This window comes from Dendronephthya gigantea, unplaced genomic scaffold (assembly GCF_004324835.1).
Source record: "Dendronephthya gigantea isolate DGI-Jeju-01 unplaced genomic scaffold, DenGig_1.0 000016F, whole genome shotgun sequence".
Classification (NCBI taxonomy): Eukaryota; Metazoa; Cnidaria; class Anthozoa; order Malacalcyonacea; family Nephtheidae; genus Dendronephthya; species Dendronephthya gigantea.
In genome coordinates this window covers 649,053-662,794 of record NW_021163026.1, presented here as the reverse complement: position 1 = coordinate 662,794, position 13,742 = coordinate 649,053, and the positions used below count along the sequence as shown (strand labels likewise).

The window sequence follows — 13,742 nt, the reverse complement described above, 5'->3', positions numbered from 1 at the left end:
CGTTTGATCTTGAAAGAGTGAGACACCGAACCAAAACAATGCCGTATTTACTTTTTGAGAAAAGACTACATTCCATTTGGTATCTTAGACTTGAATAGACGACTTACTCTTTAGACTAAGTTTTGATCGTAATTACTAATTTTTGAAACAAATTAAACACTCTCTTATCTAGACGTGTACATAGTGATGTATAGTATATATGAAACACTATAATATTATTAGATAGTAGCAAATTGTTAGACATAGAATTTTAAGAGCCATTGGTTTATTAAAAGAAATAGCGCTATATATAATTATTATTAAAAAACAGAAGCCAGATTCTTAATGAATGTTTTTATTGCGGATTTTGTACCATACTATACCTTCCAGCTCGTCCTCTTCGTTGTACACATGACGCTTTGCTGTTCCACACAGCTTTTAGCGTGGTCAGCTGTTTGTCCGCATCAAAGTTCTAGAAATAAATTATAAAATACAAAATATTATGTGCAGTTCTACCAGTGCTGATGCTACCAACACTAGCGTGTCTAAAAGTTGCTTTGCAATGTTTTATCCAGTATTTCACTTTCAACCTTCCTCAATATTAGTTAATTCATTGCAGTACTGCTAGTCTGACTGAGTGATGACTGTTGCTACTAATTCTAGCCTGACTAGTCTAGTACTTACTGCTTTGCAATGTTTTATTCAGTGTTTCACTTTCAATCTTCCTCAATGTCAGTTGATCATTGCAGCACTGCTAGTCTGACTGAGTGTTGACTGTTGCTACTAATACTAGCCTGACTAGTCTAGTAATTACTGCTTTGCAATGTTTTATTCAGTGTTTCACTTTCAACCTTCCTCAATGTCAGTTGATCATTGCAGCACTGCTAGTCTGACTGAGTGACGACTGTTGCTACTAATACTAACCTGACTAGTCTAGTACTTACTGCTTTGCAATGTTTTATTCAGTGTTTCACTTTCAAAATGTCAGTTGATCATTGCAGCACTGCTAGTCTGACTGAGTGTTGACTGTTGCTACTAATACTAGTCTGACTAGTTTAGTACTTACTGCTTTGCAATGTTTTATTCAGTGTTTCACTTTCAACCTTCCTCGATGTCAGTTGATCATTGCAGTACTGCTAGTCTGACTGAGTGTTGACTGTTGCTACTATAATACTAGCCTGACTAGTTTAGTACTTACTGCTTTGCAATGTTTTATTCAGTGTTTCACTTTCAATCTTCCTCAATGTCAGTTGATCATTGCAGTACTGCTAGTCTGACTGAGTGCTGAGTGTTGCTACTAGTAACACCCTGACTATTCTATTACTTACAGCGTTGCAATTTTTTATTCAGTGCTTGATAGTACACTTTCCTGCGATTGTGGTCATTGCACAACGTTTATACTAACATTGGTGTGTTTGCAGTATTTTTCGCTATAGTCTTACCTGTTCTTTCGTTTTTCCACAGTCAATCACATACACCACGTCGTCAATTGTAATACTATAAAAAATATGAGTTGTTTTCGTGAAATGAAATGTAAGAAGTTTTTCTTTTGTTCACACTTTGTTCACAAAATAGCATTAATATGCTATGCGATTTTACGAACTAAGGACTTGTTTGGTCGTACAAGCTTCGTAGAAACAACCGGGAAAAGATTGAAAACTTTCGAAAGGTTGGACTTGCTTCAGAATTTTGCTTCATTGTCAACTTCAGAATTTCCCACTCTAGTTATGTTTACAGTACGCCAGGCAGAGTTTACTCTTTGATTTTACCTTGTTTCAGCCAAACTGGTCGAAAGAATGATTTTCCTCACACCACGAGGCGGTCTATCAAATATCTAGGAAGAGAAAATCAGAGAATTTCGTCAAACGGTAATTCACAGTTTCAAAAACGCAGGCTTTTGTGTACAGAGGTTCCCCAACCTGCAACCCCGAAAACATCCCGCTATTCCCGTTAATTTCAATGCCTCAGTTTCAACTGGTGCACAGGCAAGCTTTAACAAGCTAAGCGTTCAGAGGTATTTATTTACCTGTCGTTGATTGACGGTTGGCATGATAGAATGCAGAGGCAAGATAAGAAAATGACCTAAAAAGCACATAAAGGATTTGCATTGCTGTTCGCCTCACCTCAATCCTCGCCTCATTTATCCTTATTTAATGCAAGGCTATAAAACATGTCACAATACCTACCCTCATTGGGTAATTCATTAACGATAATCATAATTATAATATAAGCATAATAATTTAACGATATTATTTCTTATTTCTTACTTTTATATTCATTACAAAAGTTTATTATTATTCAAAAGTGATTATTGACCGTTCTACACTCTGATTGGTCGAGCGACCACGAATTATTACGCAATGATCGCCTAAGCGAAATTTTCAAAATGGCGGCGAGTTGTTTATGTCGGAGTGACAGATGAAGAAAACAGTAATTAAAGAAAATGCTCTACCTGAGACAACGAAAAAAGCGGGGGAAATGGCCTAAAATCATTGCGAGGTAAAAAAACGTTGGTTTACGGTGCTTTTAATTCTGTTTCGCATAAAATATCGTTTTATTTAAATTGCCGTAAAATTGCCAAGAGTTTTGTTTACGTTTGTAAAACATGTATTTTTTACAACAGTGTGGTTTCTTCGAGCAATCACCTAATGTAATTATTCGTCTTGGTTTTTATTCAGCGATATTCGACTCGCCTTCGGTAAATAATACGTTAAATAATACGTTAAATAATACGTTAAATAATACGTTAAATAATACGTTAAATAATACGTTAAATAATACGTTAAATAATACGTTAAATAATACGTTAAATAATACGTTAAATAATTACGTTAAATAATACGTTAAATAATACGTTAAATAATACGTTAAATAATACGTTAAATAATACGTTAAATAATACGTTAAATAATACGTTAAATAATACGTTAAATAAAATAAAAATAAAAAAAAAAAAAAATAAAAAATAATAAAATAAACGTTAAATAATACGTTAAATAATACGTTAAATAATACGTTAAATAATACGTTAAATAATACGTTAAATAATACGTTAAATAATACGTTAAATAATACGTTAAATAATACGTTAAATAATACGTTAAATAATACGTTAAATAATACGTTAAATAATACGTTAAATAATACGTTAAATAATACGTTAAAATACGTTAAATAATACGTTAAATAATACGTTAAATAATACGTTAAATAATACGTTGAATAATACGTTAAATAATACGTTAAATAATACGTTAAATAATACTTTAAATAATACGTTAAATAATACGTTAAATAATACGTTAAATAATACGTTAAATAATACGTTAAATAATACGTTAAATAATACGTTAAATAATACGTTAAATAATACGTTAAATAATACGTTAAATAATACGTTAAATAATACGTTAAATAATACGTTAAATAATACGTTAAATAATACGTTAAATAATACGTTAAATAATACGTTAAATAATACGTTAAATAATACGTTAAATACATTACCTGAGAGGAAAAGTGGATTTTTCTTCAGCAAGTCATGTACTTTGGAAATGTCCTGCCAACCAGGTAAAAATACAAGAACCGCTCCATCCTGAATTACAAAATAATTCCAAGAGAATTATAAAAATGTCCTAACAAAAATTTATCATCGTTTAAAACTTCAAACTCTGTTAATCACATGATTACTTTAAAAACAAGTTTTGCGAAAGCAAGCCTTAACAACCAAATAATTAATGTGATGGCGCTGAGAAACTTCGACGTTGCTCTCTCATATTGTATTCGACTTTAAAATAAAGTAAAAATACCTGCATATTTATACCAATGTACACCAACAGTTTTTCCACAAGATCGTAATCTATTTTGTCAAAATTCATACTTTCCAAGCACCGTATAGTTGACGAATCACGTCCCCTAGTAAGGATAAGATTAAGAAAAATTATCTTGCCTATTCTTGTATTTAAATGAAGGAAGGTCAAATGGTCTATTCGATTTTCCCCTTCCTTGCTCCTAGCTTTTCATGCAAATCTTTTTGCCCGTCGTTTGCTGTTTAGCATGAGGCATTAGCTCTTTATTCCAGGTAATTTCGCGTTTATATTTTAACCAATGAGCGCTCAGAAGGGTTGTCGAAATATAAAATCCGCCCTGAAGTATCTAATCGACTGTATCTTTTGTTATTCTTTATGAAACTACTCGAAAGAATCTGACATTTGAAACCGAAACAAAGTATATTTCAAGAGATTATCTGACAACTAGTCCCACTCCTTTCCCGCCATTTCCGATTACTGCCCAGTCTCAAAATCAAAGCATGGCTCGCAAAAAACTCCATTTCCAAAGAAAACACTGACTATGGCAAAAATAAATTTACCTAGTTCTTAAGAGACGTAAATACTCTTTCCATTTCCTTTCTTTTCTTTCCTGTTCCTCCTTTTCGTCTCTTTTTCGTCTTCCGTAGTACGAAACTCTGCCACTCCCTGGCGCGCATTTGTAACTGGAGTGACAAAAAGACATCAATTTGTGGAAAACGTTTCATAAAAAGCCCATGGCCGGATATACAAAAGCTGGATAGCGCTATCCACTGCTTGGTGTTTTCCCAACTAAACCTTAGTATTCTTCAATAAGGGATTCCTTAAATAATTGTTAGCTCTAAAGCTGCAGTTCAATTGCTTTTCAAGAATTTTTAAACGATTGAAAAACCCACGATCCGATGGATAGAGCCATACAGCCTTGGTAGAACTGACTTCAGGTATTTACGATGTCTTTATGTTATTTTGCTTACTCGATGATGGACACAATTTCATCCAAGAAATGCTGCACCACAGGAAATGTGAACCCAGGTATGTTCAACATCGGACAGTTGTCTAAAAGAAATATTTTGTGTGAAATTTTACCAGGTTTGTGCTCAGCTGCGACATGTATCTTTAACAGCGCGGGGCTTCGTTACCCTAGTCCCTAGGCCCACTAGTAGTCACTAGCCGTTTAACCCTCCTTATTAAGTTGTGGTTTTTAGAAAATTTCGTTTTCATTGAAGAAAGAGATTGGATCGTGGGGCATCATACAAGAAATCACGACAATGGAACTGTTTTCAATGGAAATGGAAACGTTTCAAAGTTTGATGTAAGATGCACCAAGGATCAAAGTATAGCTATCTGTATTTGAAACATCGCTACACCTCAATCTTTCAGAAAGCACTTACTGAAATACTTCGAGAACATTTCAGCGTTTAATGTGGCGCTCATGAGAACAACCTTTAGCTCAGGTCTAGATGAAAACAATCAAGAGAAAATGATGATCATGTTGCTCGCTGCACTGGAGTGTCAAGCAAGAATAGGAGAGACCATTGCATATGAAACAACACTTTCATCTAGGCTAATCTTCTACTTCGAGCAATCTTCAATATAACTTCAGTTTCTGTATACAGCTCTTCGTTTGGAGTCAAGTACTTCAGCTCGAAAGCTCAGAAAAACTATTTGGGCCTGAGGCAAATATTGGCATGTTTATGATCAGTCATCACTCTGGTTGGCAGCAGTTGCTACCCTCTATTGTCCTATAAAAACACGGTATATCCACTCATGCCACCGCTAATCCACTCCCAGCATACCTTCTGGGCAAAATATCCCGAACAACTATCAGCAGGAAATCCGAGTGGGTGCTGCGTTCGTGAATTTCATCGATAATAATATGACTAGCTCGTGATAAATCTCTACAACAAAAATAAAAAACAAACTCATCAAGTCATGGTGAATTAATAACGGTAACAGAAGGAATAGGAGTGCAATTAGTCTTTCTAACGATGACGTTTTGGGGGTACTCTCAATTTTCTCGAATGGGTTAAAAAAATTATAACATAAAAATCGATTTTTTTAGAATCAATAGACCATTTGAAGAAATAAATTCAGCCTAAAATTAAAGAAAGTCGTCGTTACGCGGACAAAAATGGCGGCATATTCGTCATCGTGAGAAAGGCTAATTAATTATTAATAAGATTGCAGTGATAAAGCCCCGGTTACCCGGGGACCGAAAGCTCTTTCCAAATTCACGAGGTGTTTCTACAATTTGATGATTTCAGTTAAACTCATGAAGGCTGCACATGATCAGGTTGTAGATGTTGAATCCAGTGGTGGACGTTGCTTGCTGGATAAAATATTAAACTATACGGTTAACCACTTACGAGTCAGACATCAACCATCTTAATATGACTCCCGTGGTGCAGAACAGAATAGAGCCTCTCTCGCGTGGTAACACACTGAAAGTATTTAAGGAAAAATCTATTAATCAGTAGTTATAAAGAAGCATGCCTAAAACTAGACTAAAACCTATCCTCCTGCGAGATGTATAATATGAAACATAATCCAAAGATTAATAACATTTTGAAAGCCTAACTAAATATGGTTGGTAGTGACCTGTCCAGTCGAATCTGGTATCCGGTGCTTCCAGGTTCTCCAACCGTTTCTCCTCGTTCCTCAGCCACTCTTTCTGCTATCTACAAACAACATCGGTAATTGAACGGAGAAAGGTCTGTATTAGAGGAAGACGCCAAGTATGAGAGGTTTGTCTGTATAGAGAGGTGTCTGTATTAGAGAAGAGTGTATGTATTAAAGAAGTTTTTGTTTTAGAGTGATGCGTATCAGAGTGGTTTCTGTATTAGAGAGGTGTCTATAAAAGAGATGTTTTTGTATTAGAGTGGTGTCTTTATTAAAGAGGTGTATGTATTAGAAAGATGCCTGTATTAGAGAAGTGTCTGTATTAGAGAGGTGTCTGTATTAGAGAGGTGTTTGTATTAGATTGATGCATGTATCAGAAAGGTTGCGGTATTAGAGAGGCGTCTATATAAGAGATGATTTTGCATTAGAGTGGTGTCTTTATTAAAGAGGTGTCTGTATTAAAAATGTGCCTGTATTAGAGAGGGGTCTGTATTAGAGATGTGTCTCTATTAAACAGGCGTCTGTAAAAGAGTTGTACATACTAAAGAGTTATCTATATGCATGGGCGTCAATCGAACGTTAATTGAGGTGTGCCACATTCATATATGCTACGTGCTACTCACAGATATGGCGCTAATTCGCCGGGGTTGTGTGCAAATAATTCTACACGTGGATCCTTTGCCTTTCATGATAGCATCGTCCAAGATAAACTGTGCGACCTGAAAAAAAAATCAAACTGCTCTAAAACACATCGACGACTGAATCACAACAGACGAAGGTCGGACAAATGTCTATCACATGTGTAAAAAATTGCCTCAGGTTATCTCAGGTGTAACAATGTTTATAAGCAAAGTGTAAAGCAAACCTGTTGGTACCAAATGTCAAGGAGCCAGTTGTATAAAAGACTACTTTTAACTGTAGTTAAGAACAGAATTGGCCAATCAGAGTTGTGCACTTCTGAGTTACTAGGATTTAACTATACAAAATGTAACTAAAGAGTTTTATACACCTGGCCCCAGAAGTGTAACTAGAGATTCAAGCGAAGATACACTAGAGTTTCGACACGTTAAACTATTTGAAACTAACTTGCGTCGTTTTCCCACATCCGGTTTCCCCACTGATGACTACCACTTGGTTTGAGTTTATCAAGTCGACAATTTTCTGAAATCACAGTGAAGTCATTTGTTTGGAATCCAGAAAAAGGTTTATCTTTATTTATTTTCTTTGTCAGCTAAAGTAACTGAACAATTTAAAGTCTCGAAGCTGAAGGTTTTGAAGCTAACTACTTACATCTTTCATTTTGTAGGAAGGCAAATTTTCTCTGAACACCTACACAGGGAAGAAAAATTTTCGATTAGAAGTTTTACTCTATGAAGAGTTGTATCTGCTTGGACGCGCGATTACACAATTTGATTTCACGATAAACGTCGCGATGAATTCTTTTAAAAACAATTTTTTGGTCATTAATCTTCATAACTATTGAGTTGAAAGTGAAGTCTGAGGTGAAGTCAAGTCCGTTTTACTATATAAACGAACGGTTTGTTTACATTTTAAATCTCTTTAAAATACGATGTGATGTCAAAATATCTAACACTATTTAGATTTGCCACGTTACAAAATGAATTTAAAAGAGTTTATGAATCATATTCAGAAAAATTCGAAACATGCGAAATTTAGGCAATTTTTACATCAGATAGCCCTTGTATTATAACAAGCCGGATTTCGTTTTAAACTGATTGGGATAATTGTTTACATTTTTTAGGCAAAGCCAACAGAATGCCTAAATTTTCAATACTTCATGTAAAATGGTAAATAATGTACCTTTTTGCCGGAAGTAATCAAATTTATGCATTTTGATTGGGTTACTGAAAATGTAAACAAACTTGCTGATTGGTCTGAAACGAAATCCCCCCTTATCCGATCGTTGCGCAAAACGAACTTGACTTCCACTTTAAGGTTGGTTTGATATCATATATGACATGGAAAAAGAGGTTTCTTACTGCCATCTGCTTGTACGTTTTGCTAGATTTCTTTCTTTTAAGATCCTTTATCAACTCTTCATTCAGGAGTTCGTCATCCTCCACCAGAGGTTCAGGAAGGTAAAAATTGTCGCTGTAATTTTCCATGCTTGATCCGCCTGAACAAATAATTAATGAAAATATTTACTATGATTGTGTCTATGAGCGATTTTCTTCAGGCGGCCAAAATAGTCAAACCAGTAATATTTTGAATTGAAATAGAGTATTTCGTTAAAAATATAGTTTGGGCAGATTTATATAGGCAGATTTAAAATAACGACACACTTAAATGCAGAGTAAACATTTGAAACACTGTGAAATACCAGCAATTAGTCTGTATTGTATTATCTGAGTTATCAACCTGGTAAGCTGAGTTTATTCTTACATTAAGCGTTTGGAAAATTGAGGTGTGATCACCGATAAGTGAAGTTTGAGTGCATTAATAAGATGATTCAAACATCAAAATTATCAAGCCTTTATCACTGATCCAATGTACTTCATGCAAATAAACAGTCGTTGATAAATCGTGGTTTTCACCGGCGATGCTCTACGATCCATTGTCAAAGATTAAGGACGTAGGACGATAAAAGCATGGACGAAGCATTTTACGCATGCATCAATGACTAACGACAATAGACATCGCCGATAAATTACGACACATGAAAACATTCTTAAAAAACATACAGACGGGTAAGTTAACCCCTTGCTTGCTATGCCAGAGACGTTTGTATAAGCTGTCTGATAAATTGATACAGTCCTTACTAGCTTGATCCCGGGACGATGGTGCATCTTTCCAACTCTCCAGCATTTTAGTTAAACTTTTCTCACGCGTCTCGGTCATCAAAACATCCGCGCGCTAAAAGCAATAAATAATTTGCATCTAATTTCTGATGAAAGCACAAAAAAGTGAAAAAATTTGGCCTAAAATTATTCTCAAGGTAAGGTTTGCAAAACCGCTTTTCAACTTTATGTTGCGAAAACATTGTTTTATTTAAATCGCCGTAAAACTGTCCGGATAATTTGTTTACGTTTGTAAAACATGTATAAAACTACAAATAAACGGAGTTTATTTTATGATGACCTGAGTCACAAAACCTGAAAATTAAACGGCTGCAAAAACAACAGAAAACGTGGTCAAATCGCTTAAAAATAGTTCTAAGTGTACCGCATTTTATAAAAAATCGTGCGTCAAATCGTGCGATCATAAATTGCAAAATAAATCGTTAAATAAACGTAACTTTTAAATAATTTCACACCATAATTTGTTGCCGCCTTTGTTTTCAGACGAATGGCAGAGAAATTCCTAAGAATTTTCAGCAATATTCTTTTAAAACGCTACAGTTGCTGCTGAGAGCCATCTGAGCAGCGACTATTGCCTCATAGTTACTGGTGAGGGAACCAATCAAAATGCTCGAAAGCCTGCATTCTGCATTTTTCAATACTGAAATTATACTAATCAGCGATATTCACCTCGAATAATTGTTAATAATTGAAAATTCTGGTATCTGATATGCTCTGATTGGTCGATCGATCTCGGAATAATACGCGACAAACACCTGAGGCTGAGCGGATTTTTCAAAATGGCGGCGGGTTGTTTTTCAGTCAAAGTGACAGAAGAAAGACGTTATTTTAACAAAAATACTGTACCTGAAAGCACAAAAGAAGCGAGAAAATTAGGCCAACAATTATTTTAAGGTAAAAACTACTTTGTAGAACGCTTTTCAACTTTATTTTGCGAAAACATTGTTTTATTTGTTTGATTTGAATCACTGTTAAACGTTGCCTGATATTTGTTTAGGTTTGTAAAACGTGCATTTTCTACAACAGATTAGTTTTTTTAAAAAACCATTAATTAGAACCTCAGGCTCGGTGGGTAATCTTTGAATAAAAACCTTCAAAAAAACTTCGTTCGAAGACTTCGTGCCGCCCACGCGTGATTTTCGTAAACTCGCGGCGCAAAAGGAAAAACCGAGCCTGTTTTTCAACTCGCTCTACCTAGGCCCGAGTAATTAATTCTCATCTTGTGCTTTAGATGCTTTCACGTTCCATGACCAAAACCAGTTCTTCCACTCTCAACTTTAGGTCATAGATTATAGTAACTTTGTGTTACAAATACCAATTCAATATCAATTAATTATTAATATACATATATAGTTGTAGTGGGGAATAGTTTCCTAAAAATATTGCAACTATAGTCATACCAAGAAACATGTTAAATTACCTGTTCCTCTTTTTTTCTCGGGTTGTCCCTATACCACAATCCAATCTCCCTGCCACGTAATCCAGGGGGATGACCACCACCTCCCGCAGAGCTGTGCCACCTCCTTCTATGGCCTCCTCGTTTCCATCCACTTCTACTAACACCACATCTGATGTCCCCTTTAACACCATAAATACGCACAATTACACAACCAACCCTAGATAGCAAGCTAGTACTTGGAGCCTGAAACAGCTGTTTTACTTAGAACAATGGCTGCAATCTAAAAATCATTACAGCTAGTCCTTGTTACAGTCATTGGGGGGTGTTTATTGATATATTCAGTTCTGCCAGACAGATATCTATTGTAAACTATTGAACTTACAAAAGAAATCTGTCAGGCAGAACTGAATATATGAATAAACACAGCCCCCCCCCCCCCCCCCCCCCCTTCCCAATTATCCTTCCAGATACAACTGATCTTTATAATATTACGTTACCTGATTGACTGGTTGAAGATGATGCTGACTCGATCTTTACACCTTGCTGTTTAGAAACAACAAATAAACAAGCTTATAATAGATGACAATAAGTAAAACAAATATTACCATATTAACCTCAATATCCATTCTTTCACAATAGGTATTTCATATTTTGACTTACCCCATTAACTAATTTACCCCATTATAATAAAACATATTAGCACTGGCAATTGGAACTAATCACTAATTATCACAATTATGACTAATTACAAATTAAGCCAAATTTTAAGCCATATTTAAAGTGAAATAGGGATCAAAACATTGAATTTTGGCCTAAGAAACTAATACAGATGATGCTCATTAGTTTTACACTTATGCTATCCTAGTTGAGAGTCATTATACCTGTTGATGCTCTTTCTCAATTTTAGTTTTTTCTGCAAACCACTGTCCAATTTGTGGGCCAGATGATCCAGGAGGAGCACTACCTCTTCCCCTCCCTCTGCCTCTTCCTGGCCCCCTTCCACCCCTATTTCCCCCACCTGAAATAAAATAACACAAGAAATATTTGACAATGACAGTTATAGCTATGCAATTATAGCTAGTTACTAATAAGCGAATGCTGGGTAAAGAATTGTTTGCTTTCTGTTTCTTACTTAGTTAAGCTGAAATTGCTCGGTTGCGACTCTTTCTAACAGCAAACAATTTTACTTTCCAGGGGCCAGTTTATATATAAAAGACTAGTTAACTTTTAACTGCAGTTAAAAACAGAATTGGCCAATGAGAGTCGTGTATTACTGAGTTAACTAGGATTTAACTATGCAAAATTATAGTTAAAGAGTTTTATACAACCGGCGCCAGGACAATTTCGGTCGAAACAGATCAAATTATGCACCTATTATTATGGCTGTATTCCTCTCGGTTTTTAAGTATATAACCACTCTCAACACAGATAAAATCACTCTCAACACAGATGGACATGTTCCTACCAGCTGACATACCTCTATATTTGTACATAATTGTAAAAGATTTTAGCCATGGAATTACTTTACTGGATAAATAATCATAAATCTATGGGAGAACCTAGACAACTTCTATTAAATAAATTCTGTTTTCATTTTGACAATTGACAGAGTTGCGCTAAACTGTAATGATTGTAATGATCCGAAGGACGTCATGTTAATTATGGCTTCTGATTGGTCGATCGACCTCGGGTTATTACGGTATAGTAAACAGGTTTTCCACTTTGATGGAAATTTCCATATTTTATGGCAAGTGAACAGCCTCGGCAAGTGAAGTGAAGTGAAGTTAAGGCAAGTGAACAGCCTCGTACCCAGGCGCTTTAATAGCAATACTAATGCCTAATTGCCGCAAACTCGGAAACTTTTGGAAACTTTGAAAATAAAATACAAATTTGTAAGTTTGTGGAATTGTGCTGCAATCTTTTCTGCATTCCGTGTTTCTTTACCGATTTTAATACTGTAGTTTAATATACGCCTCCAGAAATGGTGGTCGCGGTGGAAGCATAGAGATTATAAATAACACTAGAGGGGTCATCGGGGAGAAATTGGGGAGCGCGTTAATGGGGGGGGGGGCAAATCCAAGTCCCGGATGTTCACTCATTCACGATGTCCGAGGCCAAAATATGTCGTTTTAAACGAGTTTTTTAATTTCTAAATGGTATTTTTCCTAAAATCTCATTTCAGGATGTCTAAGGTAGTAAAATGTAAAACCAGTTCCAAAAAGCGCTGATTTTCCAGCAAAGCGACCTAAAAAAAGAATATAATTTTTTAAATACAAATTTTAGTTGTTGCTTACGTGGTTGCTAAGGAGAGGTATTGATGTAGCCAATAGGCGCTTGGCTTAGCATCCGGGATTTGAATTTGCCCCCAATATCGCGCTCCCTTTTTCGACTGATGTCTTCGATACCAATGCCTCCTCTAGTGTTATTTATATAACCATGCTGGTTAAATGGTCCAATTCTGGTCCTATGTGAAGTTGCAAGCATTTTTTTCTGCCCATATACAAACATTAAACAATGTAACCATGCTTTGGTTATGAATGTCAAATATTTAGATATTGTAACCACGCTCTTTTAATGGCCAAATGCTTGTTAATATATAATTATAAACGAATTGAAATATTAAAAGAATATACTTCAACTAGTATATTTAATGGTCACGTCATATCACGACGGACTACAAACATATTACATCTAGAGAATCTAGCAATTGCAATTTTTACCACAATTTGAGTTAAGATTTTTGTTAAGACTTTTTGATGGATATGAGCAAGTAAAGAAGACATACTATAGTCGATGTGGTATGGCATATAGAGCATATAGACCGGCGTCATTTCAAGTTCAGACTATTAGCTAGCCACTTTCCGTAAATATCCCCCCCCGTCTATTATGTCATCACGCTTGTCGATGGTATATTGGCACGGGGGGGACGTGCTTTTTTCTCTGAAAACTTGGATATGAAATCTGAATGAATTCAAAAATGGCGGTCGAGTTATCGACCTTGTTCTTGTTATTTAACGCCACACCGGCTTACATGCATATATTAATCTTAATATTCCTTACTATTTCTTCCTTCGCATCAATGAGGAAGAAAAATGCAGTAAAAATTGCAAGCGTAAAAGG

At 35.4% G+C, this 13,742-nt stretch overlaps 1 protein-coding gene across 1 annotated transcript in view; it reads right to left on the bottom strand.

The window, feature by feature from the left end:
* The window catches only part of LOC114520368 (ATP-dependent DNA/RNA helicase DHX36-like), a 75,378-nt gene extending 63,169 nt beyond the window's left edge, over nt 1–12,209 (bottom strand). Inside the window, exons 1-21 of the mRNA XM_028540619.1 lie at nt 12,100–12,209; nt 11,504–11,640; nt 11,120–11,165; nt 10,644–10,801; nt 9,185–9,278; nt 8,405–8,541; nt 7,695–7,733; nt 7,491–7,565; nt 7,028–7,123; nt 6,384–6,463; nt 6,152–6,226; nt 5,582–5,683; nt 5,177–5,241; nt 4,760–4,841; nt 4,349–4,471; nt 3,789–3,894; nt 3,487–3,574; nt 2,006–2,061; nt 1,749–1,813; nt 1,422–1,476; nt 363–451 (exon numbers count right to left, since the gene is read on the bottom strand). Coding sequence (XP_028396420.1) covers nt 363–451; nt 1,422–1,476; nt 1,749–1,813; nt 2,006–2,061; nt 3,487–3,574; nt 3,789–3,894; nt 4,349–4,471; nt 4,760–4,841; nt 5,177–5,241; nt 5,582–5,683; nt 6,152–6,226; nt 6,384–6,463; nt 7,028–7,123; nt 7,491–7,565; nt 7,695–7,733; nt 8,405–8,541; nt 9,185–9,278; nt 10,644–10,801; nt 11,120–11,165; nt 11,504–11,640; nt 12,100–12,115 — 1,784 coding nt within the window. The 5' untranslated portion in view covers nt 12,116–12,209. The remainder of the gene's footprint in view (nt 1–362; nt 452–1,421; nt 1,477–1,748; nt 1,814–2,005; nt 2,062–3,486; nt 3,575–3,788; nt 3,895–4,348; nt 4,472–4,759; nt 4,842–5,176; nt 5,242–5,581; nt 5,684–6,151; nt 6,227–6,383; nt 6,464–7,027; nt 7,124–7,490; nt 7,566–7,694; nt 7,734–8,404; nt 8,542–9,184; nt 9,279–10,643; nt 10,802–11,119; nt 11,166–11,503; nt 11,641–12,099) is intronic.
* Between the last annotated feature and the right edge of the window lie 1,533 nt (nt 12,210–13,742).